A 14,774-nucleotide genomic window follows, 5' to 3' on the forward strand; every position below is an offset into this window, starting at 1 on the left:
TCCCTGCCGGAGCGGGAGGCGAAGGCGACGCAGTTCCTGTCTCTTTAAATCCACCGAGTGCGGACCCGGGAGCTGAGGCAGAGCAGAAAGCCCAGGATCCTGCTCATTAATAAGCAGGATTTATCCCAGCAGGGAGACGGGAAGGAGGGGGGAGGCTGTGGGGAGCGAGGGGCGAGCGGAGGCTTGCCGCCCAGCCCCTCACCGCGGCATCTAGCCTCACTCCGAACATCCCCCGTCAGAGATGCGGAATCCTCTGGGCGAGGCGAGCGGGTCCTCCCGGGGGTGAGGTTTTCTGGGGGCGGACAGACGGACGGGCAAGAAGGCGGGCGGGTGGGGGGGGGGGGGGGATAGCGGAGGCAATGGCGAGGTTTTAGGGCGCAGGGTGCGTACGTGGTGCGAGGCCCTGCGCGGGGGGAACCGAACGGGAGCAGCCGAGACGTCGCATTGCTGCTGAGCCGCCGCCACCCCTCATCCCCTTCACCCTCATTCCCGCTTCCCGCATCCCTGCCATGCCGCCGCTGCCGCCGCCGCTGCCGGCCACGCGTCGCAGCCAGGCCGGGCAGGCGGGCAGCCCTGGGAGCGGGGCGCAGCGGGGGCTGTGAGGAGCCTCCCCACTGGGAGCAGGGCCGCGGCTGTTTCTGGGGTTATTTCTCCTCTTGGCATTTGGCCTCTTGTTTCCTCTTTTCCTTTTTTTTTCTATTTTTTTTCCTTCCCCACCCCCGTTCCCTGCCGTGGATGGTTTTTAGGTGGAGTCGTTTGCACCAAAACCCAATAGCTGCTGCTGTTCTTGCTGCGATTTTTTTTTTTTTTTTTAATGATACTGTTTCCACAGCAGGGGAAGAGAGAACTGATCCTGAACATACTCCCAGAGAATGAATAATCACAAGAAACTGGATTAAGCAGTTCCCTTGGATCTGGTGCATGATTTTGATTGATTTGATTTTAAAATTCTTTTTTTCCCAATTCATCATTCACATTTTATTTTCTACATTTTTTAATTATTTTTTCCCCTTTTTTTTTTTTTCACCTTTTGGGGGATTTGCAAACCGAATTACATGCATGTCCAGTGGGGGAAGGTTTAATTTTGACGATGGAGGGTCATACTGTGGAGGCTGGGAGGATGGAAAGGCTCATGGCCACGGAATCTGTACTGGCCCAAAGGGTCAAGGTGAATATTCAGGGTCCTGGAGTCACGGCTTTGAGGTGCTGGGGGTCTACACTTGGCCCAGTGGCAACACTTACCAGGGCACCTGGGCACAGGGCAAGCGCCATGGCATTGGCATGGAGAGCAAGGGGAAGTGGGTGTACAAAGGAGAGTGGACCCATGGATTTAAGGGACGGTATGGGGTCCGAGAATGCACTGGAAATGGGGCCAAGTATGAAGGCACCTGGAGCAATGGATTTCAGGATGGATATGGGACAGAGACCTACTCGGATGGAGGTAGGTGCTGCATTGATGCCTTCCTGGCTGGGGCGGGTGTGTGCTGCAGGGTACAAACCTCTTAAACAGGGATTCTGGGGTTAGGCTAGAGTCTTGGAGTTTACAGCCTGCTAGTGTGGAGGGAGGGATGCTCATACCCCGCAGGAGACAAAGAACCAGACCAGTGTGGCATCAGCCCAGCTTTTTGCCACAGGTAGCCCCATATGTTCCCCCTCTCTCCTTGACCAGGGTTTTTGGGGAGGGGAGCCAGCTGCAGTGGTGGGGGTGATGCCCAGCTCTCACCCAGCGATGATCAGACAGGGTGGGCCAAGCCATCAGGAGACTACCCGAGTTGCACATGGGATTTGCAGTTCTCACTGCATCACTGGAACCTGTAGGATTTGCATCAAAGCAACCCAGGGTGGGGAGACGGGGGGTGGGGGTGGGAGTGGGTGGTGGTCCAGGGCAGATGGGTGCAGCTTTAGTGCTACCAATGCTCCCAGCAAGGGGCTGGGGTCTTTGCATACCCTGCAGCCCATCCGAAGGTAGTCCCACACTTAATAATGCCAGGCAAAAAGACTTTAATTCAGACAAGAGTCTTACATTCCTAGTTTATGGCTTAATGCTTAGCATAGGGGCTCAAAGGGATCATCAAAGCTATCCTCTGCCATCAACGCAATTTAATGAGATATTGAGGGGAAACTGAGATTAAATAAAAAACAAGAAAACCCAATTGGAGCGACAAAAAAAAATCCAAAATATTGCTGGACTAAACAAGCTTCAAGGCGGAAATAGGAGAAGCAGCTAGTGCTTTGCTGTAAGTGGCTGTATCATCCTCTCTCATGTTTTGTGGCTACTTCTATCTCTATTGCCACCATAATCTGAGGCAAGCCTACCTGCCAGTGGCCAGGGGCATTCGGCAGCACTGCCCCCTGGTTTCCCTGGCAAATGTGTCTATCTAAAGCAGGCACTTTTTTATTATCATTTTATTTAAGATATTATAATTTTCCAGGACTGCTACATTGAGGAAATTGCAGCATTGATGAGTTCCATCACAGCCTTCCTGAAAGGTGCTGCAAGACCTTTCTCTAGAAAATCCAGTTGGTTGCTTTGTGATTATACAGAGAGGCAAGATTAAATGTTACCTGCAGCTTCTCTTTTATGCTCTGGAAGGGAGAGGTGGAATGATATCTTGATTTTTAATGATAATTTTGTGCTGGTGGCTTTCTCCTAAAGGCAAACATAGCTGCAACCTTTTGTTTCAGCTGTCTGGAATAATGCTGGGGTCTGAGCTGGAATTTGCTGGGTGTGTTTGCAAGCCATTGATAAATCCCAGCAGCCCTTCAGTTGAGAATAAAGCTGCTCGGTTAGAGAATAATTGCCATCTCCCACATTTGAAGCAGTCAGGAGGGGATGTGGGGGGTTTCTGCATGCTCCCAATGTGAGGGCTATCTCCCTGCTCCCCTTCTGGCATCCAGACCCTGCTGGGGAGGGTTTCGGGAAGGTAGACAGAAGTCTTGACAAACTAGAGGTCTCTGAGTGCTGGGTGTTGCAGGGCTGGCTCTGTCCCTGGGCACATACGTGCCCCCACCCCGGCACACTCCCTGTCAACTGCAGCACAGCAGCGATTTGGGAATTCTGGGGAGCACCTCCAAAATGGGGTGGCTTGCCAGCAGTTTCACCATTTCTGAGAACCTACCAGAAGCAAAGAGCTTTTTCTTCCATCTTGTCAGGCCAGTCTGGCTTCTCAGTGCTTAGGGACCGAGAAGCTATATTGCATGTTTGTCATTTTAGGAAGAGGTAGGAAGACCAGTGGGAGAAAAGGATAGGGTCTGTAACAAAATGCTCCCTAAGGGACTCTGAAACCATCCTAGGAGGACGGAGAAGGGGAAATGCAGGGTGATGGTACCTGTGGCCAAGCCCATCATGCACACTCCATGTGCACCCCAACTGGGCTCCTCCACACCAGCTTCCCCCCATTTCAGTTGTGCAGTCACCACAGAGTGATTGAACCTAGGCAAAATTGCATGTTCACCAAAATATGCAGAGGCCATGGCCTTTCCCAGTTGTCTGTATTGATTCTGGGTGGAAAACACCAAAGTTGGACATCTCCAGCCTTTTGGACACTGAATGCTGATGAACTTTGAGCATCTGGATGCATGAAGCTGATGTTTGCAGGAGCTCTGCTGGAAGGGTGGCTGTGTAGCTATGGCACAGAGGAGGCAACTGTTGGGAAGGATGTTTCTCATTAATTTATTCAAGTTATTATCTTCATCAAACTGAAGTATCCTAGAAGCCCCCCCCCCCCCCCCAGCATCTGTCACTTGCCACCCACAGATAAATATTCATTCCTTGCATTATATTTTTTTAGCACATCAACCAGGGCTAGAGGATGGGTCCCTAAATGCACAGCAAGGCTCAGGAAGTGACATGCCCCAGAATTCATGGGTTTGGCTCCAGTTTTACCATTTCCTTGCACAATATTGGGTAAGGACAAATCCCAACACTCCACCAACAGTTGCCAGCTCTATCTTGGGGATCGATATTCTGCATGACTGATGTACACGTGTTGATGCATTGGGCTTGGATGTAGGGTAATGGTATGCTGGTGGCCTGAGCCACGTTGCCACCCTCCTGCCCTGGCCCTGCTCTCTGCCTCAGGTACTGTCCCCCCCACGCCAGGTGCTCACACATGCACACGCACTTCCCCCATATGCAGTTTGCAGCTCTCACACCTCCCACATGGACACACTCATCGCCATGCACACACGCCTCTCCTCCCCACACCGAGGCGCTGCTTCACTTCTCCGCTCACATACCCACACACACATGGTCTGCCCCCAGCCTGGAACCAGCCCTCTCTGATCCGTGCATGCACCAGATGGATGAAAACTGTGCTCCCTGAGCTGTGTGGATATGTGCCCATCAACACAAACCTATCCCACAGAGCCCAACTAAGCAAATGCAGCCTCTCTGTTCCCCTAGAAGCCCACACTTTGCCAAACTTCCCTGGCACTGCTACTCACCTGACCCACATGTGGCACATACGTGCACCGTCCTGTCTTTCTCCTGCATACACACACTCACTCGGACACCCCCAAACCACGATACTGCAGACATGTCCTTATCTTTCTGCCAAAAATCGCTCCTGCTCCCATCCAGAAGCACACTGTTATTACATAAACCAGGCTCCTGAGGGTTGCTTCAGTTGGATGCTGGGGTTGCATCACTCATTTGCTGGGCCTGATTCAACCCAATTCCAGAGTGGGATCAGGATTGCTCCCATGCTTCATGTGAAAGGGGCTGCATCCACCTGGATCAGCACCGATGTGAGACGGAACTGCTGCTGTGGCCCTTGCTGGAGCTGGTGGAACCTCTCTAGAGCAGAGGGTTAGAGACCTCCCATTGGAGATCCCCTTCCCGAGGAGGTCTGGAGATCAGGAGACATCTCAGCTGGTTTCTGCCTTTCTGTCATTCCTTGGACACTTTGGAAATATTCAGGGATTTTACCCTGGTGACAGAATTGTAACTTCAGGCTTGCCATGGGAATCTTAAGGCTGTACATTGGGTTTGGGTTTAGCTGCTGAAACCATGATAGTGAGGATGGATGAGGTGGGGCGGATGAAGGAAGCCCCAGATCTGCTTTTGCCCTTTCTGTCCCTGCCAACACTTTTTCTCCTCCCTCCACCCCTCCCCAGCTGAGCATGTGGGATCTGAGACTGGACAAGGGCTTGGGGAGGGCACCAGACACTCGCCTGGGTCCCCTTTGCCCAGCCAGCCCTCAGGGAATGGCTCACAGCAATTCCCTGGCCTGTAAATGTCCACGCCAGGTCCCTCCTGCTGCCACCCCCTTGCTGCATCCCAGGTGCACATGTGCTCCATGCAGCCTTGTTTCTCAGGAGGGTTACCCCAAAACAGGCAGACAGTTGCATTGTGGTGTTCATCTTGTGATATCCTCCATGCCCACTCACCTAAATGAATCATCCCTTTGGTAGGTGAGTGAGATATAATTAGTGTTTTCATTGTTAGCACCGTGTGAGCAGGCAAGTGGGTTTTCTTGGCCTGGGCTGGGAAATGTTCCTGCTTTGCAAGTGATGGGGGAGAGGAAAGTGGTGCAGTGGGAGCTGCTGGTGTGAGCTGTCTTGCAGCCTGTCCTGCCCCAGTTTCCCACCTCTGCAGTGGCACTGGTGACACCTCCAGCCACTCTCTTAGTGGGTTCACCAGAGGCTACCAACCAAATGGCTTTGATGTGGCTGAGGAGGTGAAAAACATAATATATTTGGCAAAAAAGGCCCCTTGCCAGTGTAAAGGGCTGCTCAAGGGGGATCACTGGGGATTCAGCAGGGAACCTGCTGGTCCAGGAAGAGGTTTTGAATGAACCACCTCCAGCCAGTGCCTCTAAGGGCAGTGACATCTCTGACATCTGCCTCATGCCTCTCTCCATACTGGGGTTTTCCAGATTCCTCTACAGCAGCAGGGAACCAGCTAGCAAGGGCAAATTTCCATGCAGTCTATTTATAGCGCGGATGTCAGACTTACCTTAAAAGTATCAGCTCTCATATTATTTTGCTGCCGGGAAGGAATTGTTGTTGCACTTTAAATAGTGGGTGGAAACAAGCAAATACAAGTACGCCCTGATTCCCCATCTTCCTGCTTCTTGCAGAATCCAGACAACCCCCTAAAAGAACCTGATAATTAAAAATAAAAGATAAGAACTTTGTTGATGAAGCATCTTGCTGTCTAGATTTGCTACAGAAGTTGCAGTGCGACAGCAGTTATAGGATACACTGAGCATAGAAAAATGAATCAAAATACTAAATTAAGATTGTGACCATCATCATTAAAAATAAATGATATGAACTCATGGTAATTACTTATCTCACTGGAACATACTACTTAGTTTCAGGTACAGGTCAAGACAGAGGAAGAAGGATTTTGACCCCAGGGAAAAGTATGCAAGACAGAAACTGTCAGACAGGCTTAGATCCTCACTCCATCTTCTCAAGGATTTTACCCAGCACATGGTGCTCCAGGGGATGACATAGGATCCTAACCTTACACCCCTCTCCCTGACCCATAACAGAGGGTAATCTAAGTCTTGAAGCCCTGTTTTAATATCCTTTCACTGGGAATGCCAGGGTAGGTTTCTCATGGCTTTTAATACAAATCTCAGGGTATTTGCATGTGATTTGATATCCCATGGGGCTCCTTATGGCTGGGTGACATCTGGTCCTGTAGCTGAACAGCTTTTCCTTTGAAGCTCCTGCTTGTGGAATCATGTGATTTTGCAAGATTTTCAGCTTCATTTTTGAAGCAAGGTTTCCACCCAGTCTATTTCAGAAAAGTCATTCTTACAAGCTTGGAAACCAGCAGATGAGAGCTAAAAATGCCTTTGGTTTAAAAATGCCTTGATTTTAAAATTAATCTGATGATAAATTTTGAATGTTTTGATCAGGTAACATCGATGTATATGAATGATCTGTATTAATGTAGGCATGACTTGGAGATACAGAAGCTGGGCAGGATGGGTCTGGTGATGGTCTTAGAGGAAGCAATACTCTGATTTAGCATCTGTCATGTGAGATTTGGCAGGTTTTGCCTGTTTGGGGTCTGTCTTTGACATTGAATGAAATTCTGAAAAATAAAGGATTTTTTTTTTTTCAGGAGTTTGCAATAGTTATAGGAGAGTCTTGATGCTAGTTTGCCCCTGCAATAAGATGTTTAACTTACAATTAAAGCATTTGTTAACAAAAAAGGGGAGCTTGGAGGAAAAAACCCAAACACTTGAATGGCAAGTGGTTATATTTTGGGGTTTGATATTGGCTTTTCAAAGACAAATTCTGCCTTATGAATCAAAAATCCTTAAAAATTGCAATTGATGCAAGAGCATTCCTTTAGAACAGCCACTCCTTTCCCAAAATTATTCCCTAAAGAGGTTCCACTTACTCTTAGCATACAGCAGAGCATCATGAATTTTCATGAATGACTGAACAGCCAGAGCAAGGTCCCTAAGTTTGCAGACATTTGCACTAAGCTGATTACTAAAAAGGTATAATTTCCTGCTCAGGTCATCACTTTGGGTCTGCATGGTGTTTCCCTGGCCAGTACCTGTGGAAAATTCCTGCAGCTGAGCTTATCTTCATAGGTAGTACATCAGCTTTGGGGCTTTGACCCATTCCCTGTCCTGCCGTAGGTTTGCCGTGGGCTGTGCAGAGCCACTTTGTGCCTGCAGCAGAAGGAGGCACATACATACCTTGTTTTTGTGGAGGAGCTCGTCCACCACCTTGCACTGTGCCTCAGTTTCCCATCTGTAAGTGCAAATATCAGCAGTCTTTGCAATACCATGACTCACATTAATGTTTGCCAGTGAGGGAAGTAGCTTCACTCTGCTGATCTCCTGATTGCAAAGTATCTTTGGGGCAGGCATTATGGCAATGAGAATATAAGGACTCCCATGTTTTGGATGGGTTTCATAACCCAGAGATGAGCATTCCTGATGATGCAAACCTGCCTTTCAGATGATTTTCCCTAATGATTAATCAACCCTGTGGTGACTGTTCAGACAGAGTTACTCTACGTTGGTATTTGCATCTACAGAGGAGGAGGCAGATTCCCTGTCTGTGTATAGATCCATCTCCTCTCTCCAGCCCCTGGCACTTGCTCCTGCAGAGGTGTCCAGTGAGGCAATGGCCCTGCCAGGGCCATCCCTGAACCCATTTCTACCTTCTTGCAAAGTGAACTCCTACAGTACATCATCCAAACCCAGCAACTCCACTTGTTTGTGTTCTTAGATGAAAGGTCCCTGACATTTAGCTTTTAAAAGTGCAAGCTAGCCATGCTAATAGGAGCTGCAGACTTGTAATTCTTCATCATTTGTTGAGCCCCAGCAACAGACTTAATTCTACCCACTTCCCAGGCAGTTACAAAGCAGTCCATGACAGCTCCACTCTAGTCGTCCTCTTTTCTTTCTTCACTGCTTTTCTTCCCCTTCTCTCCTCCATGGATGCCTAGACCTCACTGTGCCCATCATGTATGTATCCAGCCTCACATTAAGCAATATGACTAACATCCATCATGTGCTTGTGCCTGCAGATTATATTTGCATATTCAAAATTCCATACTTTATTTTTTCCCCTGTGCAAGCACTTACCAGAGCACAGTTTTGGCAAGTTAGCAGCCACAGAAAAAGCATCTGACTGTGTTTTTAGCATGGCTTGGTGATGGTCAGAGGCATGGAGAGCTTTTGCAGAGCAGGGGGAAGATAACTCACCACTGATTCTGTATCCATGCGGCATTGCTCACATGTGCCATCACTGATTCCCACCTTTCACAGTGGGCAATGCAGGCAGGTGAGGGAAGAAATGGACTATACCCGATCCAATATGAATCCAGCATAAGACCCTTTATTGTGTGACAAACGCATATTTATATCATTCTACTTCCTTTACACACAATCACACATTCTTTTATTGGTCGCCTCGCATCCCTTTTATCTACTAAGTGCTAAGCAGTAACTTTCCACTCTTTTACTCCCTTATCATCTCGATTTAGCAACACTATTAAGGGTTGCAAATATTCACACTGTTTAGTCTGTCTTTGAGATGCACATCCTGCTTTATCTTGCAAACCGCCTGCTTTGTTTTGCTAACCGATCTTTACCCTTCATTGTCCTCTTTACAGTTCCCAAGGCTTAGGCCGGAGCAAGGCATTAACACCTGGTGTTTTCTTCACGGTTCCCAAGGCTGTCCAGGGCAACAGCACCTGGTATTTTCTTTACCGTTCCCAAGGCTTAAGCCGGGCCAGGGCCATAACACCTGGATCCATTTCGTTAACTATTTCTATCTGTCACCCACAGGCAGGAAGTACTAGCCTTCCATATAATGCCTGTGTGGGTTTTAGGTGAACATCTGGGGGACAACTGCTGTCCTGCAACCAGCAGCTGGGCACAGGGCAGAGAATGCAAGTCACCCAGTGCAATGCCTTTTCCTGCTGTCAGGAGTGCAGGAAGTACAGCTCTTGGGATGTCAGAAGAAAATATGCACCCACATGGATGCTCGAGAGGACCCAGATATGCAGGTAGCACATTTGGGGGTCATATTTTTACCAACAAGGCCCCCTGACTGATGGACATCAGCTGGGGTGGCCAATGAGGGTGTCCCTGTTATCACACCATCAGGACTGAGGCTGAATTAGCATCCTTCAGTCCTCTCTTTTCTCTTGTACATTTTCACTTTGGGATAGACGTTTCTGAGATGCCAAGCATTTGTGCATCAATCCTCCCTGGGTCTTTCTGATATCGAATAGCTGGAAAGTGATATCTGTAAAACTTGCTCCTTTTGTTGTAATTCAAGAGACCGTCCTAATTATTGCCATAGGATGTCTTTAATTAATATGCTGCAGAATTCAGAGATAAGAGGGAGTGTGGGAGCATACCAGGAAAGGTCCTTCACAAGATAAATGAGCAATTTGCAAAGCCTAGTTACTTCAGCTTGGCTTGGAAAAGTGGATGGTGGTCACTTTGGACAACACAGACCTCATTCCCAAATTTTGCTGAGTGGCAAAAGGAATCTGGGAGGCTTGGATCACTGCCATTGACAAACAGTCAGATCTGGCTCTGCTTCAAGGAGGGGACAGAGGCTACAGAGGAACCTGCCCTTTGAAGCCTGCTGCTCCTATGTCTGTGGAAGCCTGGGTATCTGTGCCCCTGTCACTGATTATTTTAGCTAAACTTGGAAATATCTTGCCCACCATGAAAGTGGGTTATTTGTATGGGTTTTTTAACTTAGTGTTAGTGATGGGTAAGGAATATTTTTTCAAGTGTTTTGACTTTTTCCAAGGTCATATTGTGATAATAATATGTATGTGTCCACCACCCTCAAAATGCTTTACAACATCCTAAATAACTCCTTAAATTTCTCCATATGAGAAACTGAAGTGGAGCAAGGCAGGGCAGGTCTGTGCAAACCACCCTGTGTGCTTTACCCCATGTGCTTGCGAAGGGCTTCATCCAGCAGGACATGGAACTGGTCATCTTGGTTCAGGAAAAGCCTGTGAGCAGCCTTCAGTCAGTAACGCTCTTACTTAATGGTGTTTCTGGACTGGAGCCAGAGGGCTCAGCGCCTGCAAAATGCTAAATCCTTGGTACAGGGAGAGGGAAGAAAGAAAATGCAGCCATTCCAACCCCCAAAACACTGACTTCTGTCTCCTTCCAATGCCATGGTAAAGATGAACCAGGTTTATATCCAAGTGCATGATCCCACCTTGGGCCAAGGGAAACCTCACCCGCATTACTGGGCTGCGAGCAGCCCATCATCCTAATTTTTTATGTGCAAAAAGGCACCTGGTATGGATTAAAATGGCATCAATAAAGTGACTCTTCTTGCCTAAGGCTTCAGCCTGATGTACTGTGTGGGAAGAGCAAGCTACAAGCTGGTTGCCTCTTCCCAGTCATGGTGAAGAGCAAGAAGAAGGAGCTCCCACAACAGTCCTGGGCCCACGAGCCATGTGAGCCCCACCATAGCAGCTGCATCCCAGAGAGATGAGCTGGAGTCAGAGATTGGTCTCCTCCTTTCTGCTCCCCAGGAAAATCCCCCAAGCTCTTTGGCAAAGCCAAGGAAATGAATGGAAATCTGTTGTTGTTCCTGGTGTCTGTAATCATAGATCCTCCCAGAACACTTACAGATAGGAGCTAATTAGTTTTTCCAATACCTAGCTGAATTACTGGAGTGTGGCTGCATCATACCTGTTTCTAGCAGGGAACATGAGGTGCAGGGATTGCACCCAGCCATCTCACCACCAGCTTTGCATGGGGTCCTGCTCACTTCCCTATTTCTGCAAGGTGCAAACCAGGGCAAACTCTGATTTCAGGGATTTTGGCTTTATGGGGACAACAGGAGCAGCACTGCAGACTCTCTGCTGTTTTCCCAGAATGAATTTTAGCCTCCTGAGCCAAATGATGAGAAAGCACTGAGTGACTGCAACAAATTAGATTAGATTACTTTTTGGTGCTTGTGATTTCTCAAAACATATGATCTTCTGATGGAGAATCAGGAATGACGCACATGAAAAACAACAAGGTGCTTGGTGACAGCCAGCATGGCTTTACTCAGGGGAAATCCTTCCAGATCAATTTGGTGGCCTTCTATGATGGGGATACGGAACTGATGGACAGGGGTAGAGCAGCTGACGTCATCTACCTGGACATGTGCAAAGCATTCAACACTGTCCCACATAATATCCTTGTCTCTAAATTGGAGAGACATCGGTTTGATAGGTGGACCACTCGGTGGATAAAGAACTGGCTGGATGGCCACACTCAAAGAGTTGTGGTTAATGGCTCAATGTCCAGCTGGAGACCAGTAACGAGTGGTGTCCCTCAGGGATCGGTGTTGGGACCGGTCTTGTTCAACATCTTTGTTGGTGACATGGACAGTGGGATTGAGTGCACCCTCAGCAAGTTTGCTGATGACACCAAGCTGTGTGGCTTGGTTGATACGCTGCAGGGAAGGAATGCCATCCAGAGGGACCTTGACATGCTTGTGCGGTGGGCTGATGCCAGCCTCATGAAGTTTAACCATGCCAAGTGCATTGTCCTACACCTGGGTTGGAGCAATCCCAGGTACAGCTACAGGTTGGGCAGAGAAGAGATTCAGAGCAGCCCTGCGGAGAAGGACTTGGGGGTGTTGGTCAATGAGAAACTGAACATGAGCCGGCTTCAGTGTGTGCTCGCAGCCCAGAAAGCCAACCGTATCCTTGGCTGCATCAAAAGGAGCATGACCAGCAGGTCAAAGGAGGTGATCCTGCCCCTCTACTCTGCTCTTGTGAGACCTCACCTGGAGTATTGTGTACAGTTCTGGTGTCCTCAACATAAGAAGGTCATAGAACTGTTGGAACAAGTCCAGAGAAGGGCCATGAGAATTATAAGGGAGCTGAAGCATCTCCCATATGAAGATAGGCTGAGAAAGTTGGGGCTGTTCAGCCTGGAGAAGAGAAGGCTGCATGGAGACCTCATAGCAGCCTTCCAGTATCTGAAGGGGGCCTATAGGGATGCTGGGGAGGAGCTCTTCATTGGGAACTGTTTTGACAGGACAAGGGGTAACGGGTTAAAACTTAAACAGGGGAAGTTTAGATTGGATATAAAGAAGAAGTTCTTTACTGTTAGGGTGGTAAGGCACTGGAATGGGTTGCCCAGGGAAGTTGTGAATGTTCTATCCCTGTAGGTTTTCAAGGCCAGGTTGGACAGAGCCTTGGTGATATGGTTTAGTGTGAGGTGTCCCTGCCCATGTCAGGGGAGTTAGAACTTGATGATCTTAAGGTCCTTTCCAACACTAACTATTCTATGATTCTATACTTCAGAGGTCAGTGACTTCCTGCTTTCTGCTTTTAGCCTGCCTGCCTTCAGCCAAAGATGGACTCTGCATGGTCCTCAAGGCAGTAGAAATTCCTGCTGGAGTTTAAAAAGCCATTTAGAAACAACCCAGCCTTGTTCCAAGGGAAGCGAGCCAAAGAAAACCCAAAACTCAGGCTCACTCAGGATCACAAGCAAAGTTGGCCAACAATTGCATTGTCCATTTTCTTTTCTCCATGTTTCTATCCCATCCTGACTTTCCCCATCTTTCCTGCAAGCCTGTTCCCTTTCTCACATTCCAGCTGCTGTTTCCAAAAGGTGAATATTATAATTTATTTTTCTCTCCTTATCTCTGCTTTGCACCCTTGGGTGCATGTGGCCACATCCCCACTCTTCTTGGCATCACCTTTATCTTGGCCAAATCCTCCTGGAGCGATTACACCAGAAGTCAAAAATCCTCCCCCAGGGTAAAACTGTGGTGAGCAAGACCACAACCTGCTTATTCCCCTGGGCTCTGATTTTTCTGCAAAATTCTCATTCCCAGGTCAGGATTAGGCCCTCTTTTCAGCAGGATCATGGTGGTGGCTGAGATTTCTTGGCTTGGCTGCCCAGTGCTCTCCAGTCCCCCAGGAATTTCCCCCAGCCCTACCCCTGGCTGCACAGCTTGGCTGCCTGCACAGTGCTGCCCTGAACACATAATGGGTGATGCATTTTCCCTGATACAATCACTCCATTAATCTCATACAACTAATGCTTTGTGAAGATTTTAGAAATACTGATAGTACAGAAGGAGCTACAACACAGAAATGATTGCTGCTTCGGTTGTATTGCCATAGGAAGTCACAAATTACCTACCTCAGGAGGTTTTTCTTTCCATGACCAAGACTTTCTTGGCTGCTCTTCATCCTTTTTGACCAATGCAGAAGGGCCACTAGAAGTGGGATAGATATTTGTGGCATCTTGGAGGCAGCCATAAGAGTGACCTGTATGGGTGGGGGAAGAGCTTGGCACATTTTCTTCCCCAGCAATTCTCCTCTATCACAATGTCTGCTTCTTTTCCATATGGACCTGTCTTGAGCAATGCAATCAGCTTGTGGCCAGAATTGCAGAACCGTTGGCTTGCTCCCTGCTTCCCATGCCAATGGAGGCATGTTCCCCTCTTGCACACAGTTAAAAGAAAGTATCTATCTGCCCTGACCCTGGGAGGTGCTCAACTCTCTACATGTGTACTAAAGTCCTTGAGGACCTCCATTCAGCATCTCTGCAGATCAGTCTGGGGACCTTTTGCATCAGATGTGCTTACCCCATTACACCCAGCCCGATCCTACAGTCCCCGCTGCACAGGCTTCCCATTGCACACTCCATTTTCAGCCCCCAAGCAATGAAACTGCTACAGCTGTTCCATCCTGGCATGTAAAGTGGAAAATCATAAACCCCTGTCTCCTCTGAAGGGAGAAAGAGTCTCCCAGCTCCTTGTGAGATTAAGCTTTGTGCGCATGTCTGCAAATGTTAGGGGGCAGAGGTTAAGCTGAGCAGTGCAAGGGGAGGAGGTGGCATTGCTTAGCAATGAAGATTGGATGGCTCTGAGACCTTCCAGTATTCATGGACAGATTCTGGGATATTTAGGGGTTTAAAATATAATGAAGTCAGATGAAGGAAGGAGTGCTGCTTGGGTGAGGAAGGACAGATGAACTTAGCTCTCTGGAATGAAGCTCTTTGATCTGCTGAAGGTCAATGAAGGTGGCCAGATGTCTTGGTGGTCATCAGGGAGGTGACTGTGCCCTCCTAGGCAATCTGCAGAGGTAATCCATGTTGCTGCCTCCAGCAGGGAAGCAATCAGGAAAGCAACACCACACATGAAAGCAGACTTAGGGTTTGGGTTTTGCTCTCTGATGGGAGTTACTCTGTGATGCCGGGAGGGGAGAAGCAGGATGGACTGGCTGGATGGGATCACTCCTCAAGCCCTTGCATCCTCTGCTTAAAAAAATCAGTCTTGGCAAGGAAATG

At 48.5% G+C, this 14,774-nt stretch overlaps 1 protein-coding gene across 2 annotated transcripts in view; it reads left to right on the forward strand.

The window, feature by feature from the left end:
• The first annotated feature begins 354 nt into the window (after positions 1-354).
• The window catches only part of LOC130594436 (junctophilin-3-like), a 41,166-nt gene continuing 26,746 nt past the window's right edge, over positions 355-14,774 (forward strand). For both annotated transcript variants that reach the window (XM_057400321.1, XM_057400322.1), the window contains exon 1: positions 355-1,441. In XM_057400321.1, coding sequence (XP_057256304.1) covers positions 922-1,441 — 520 coding nt within the window. In that variant the 5' untranslated portion in view covers positions 355-921. The remainder of the gene's footprint in view (positions 1,442-14,774) is intronic.

Source organism: Pezoporus wallicus, unplaced genomic scaffold (genome assembly GCF_028554395.1).
Source record: "Pezoporus wallicus isolate ANWC-B61680 ecotype Strahan unplaced genomic scaffold, APGP_CSIRO_Pwel_v1 contig_3048, whole genome shotgun sequence".
NCBI lineage: Eukaryota > Metazoa > Chordata > Aves > Psittaciformes > Psittacidae > Pezoporus > Pezoporus wallicus.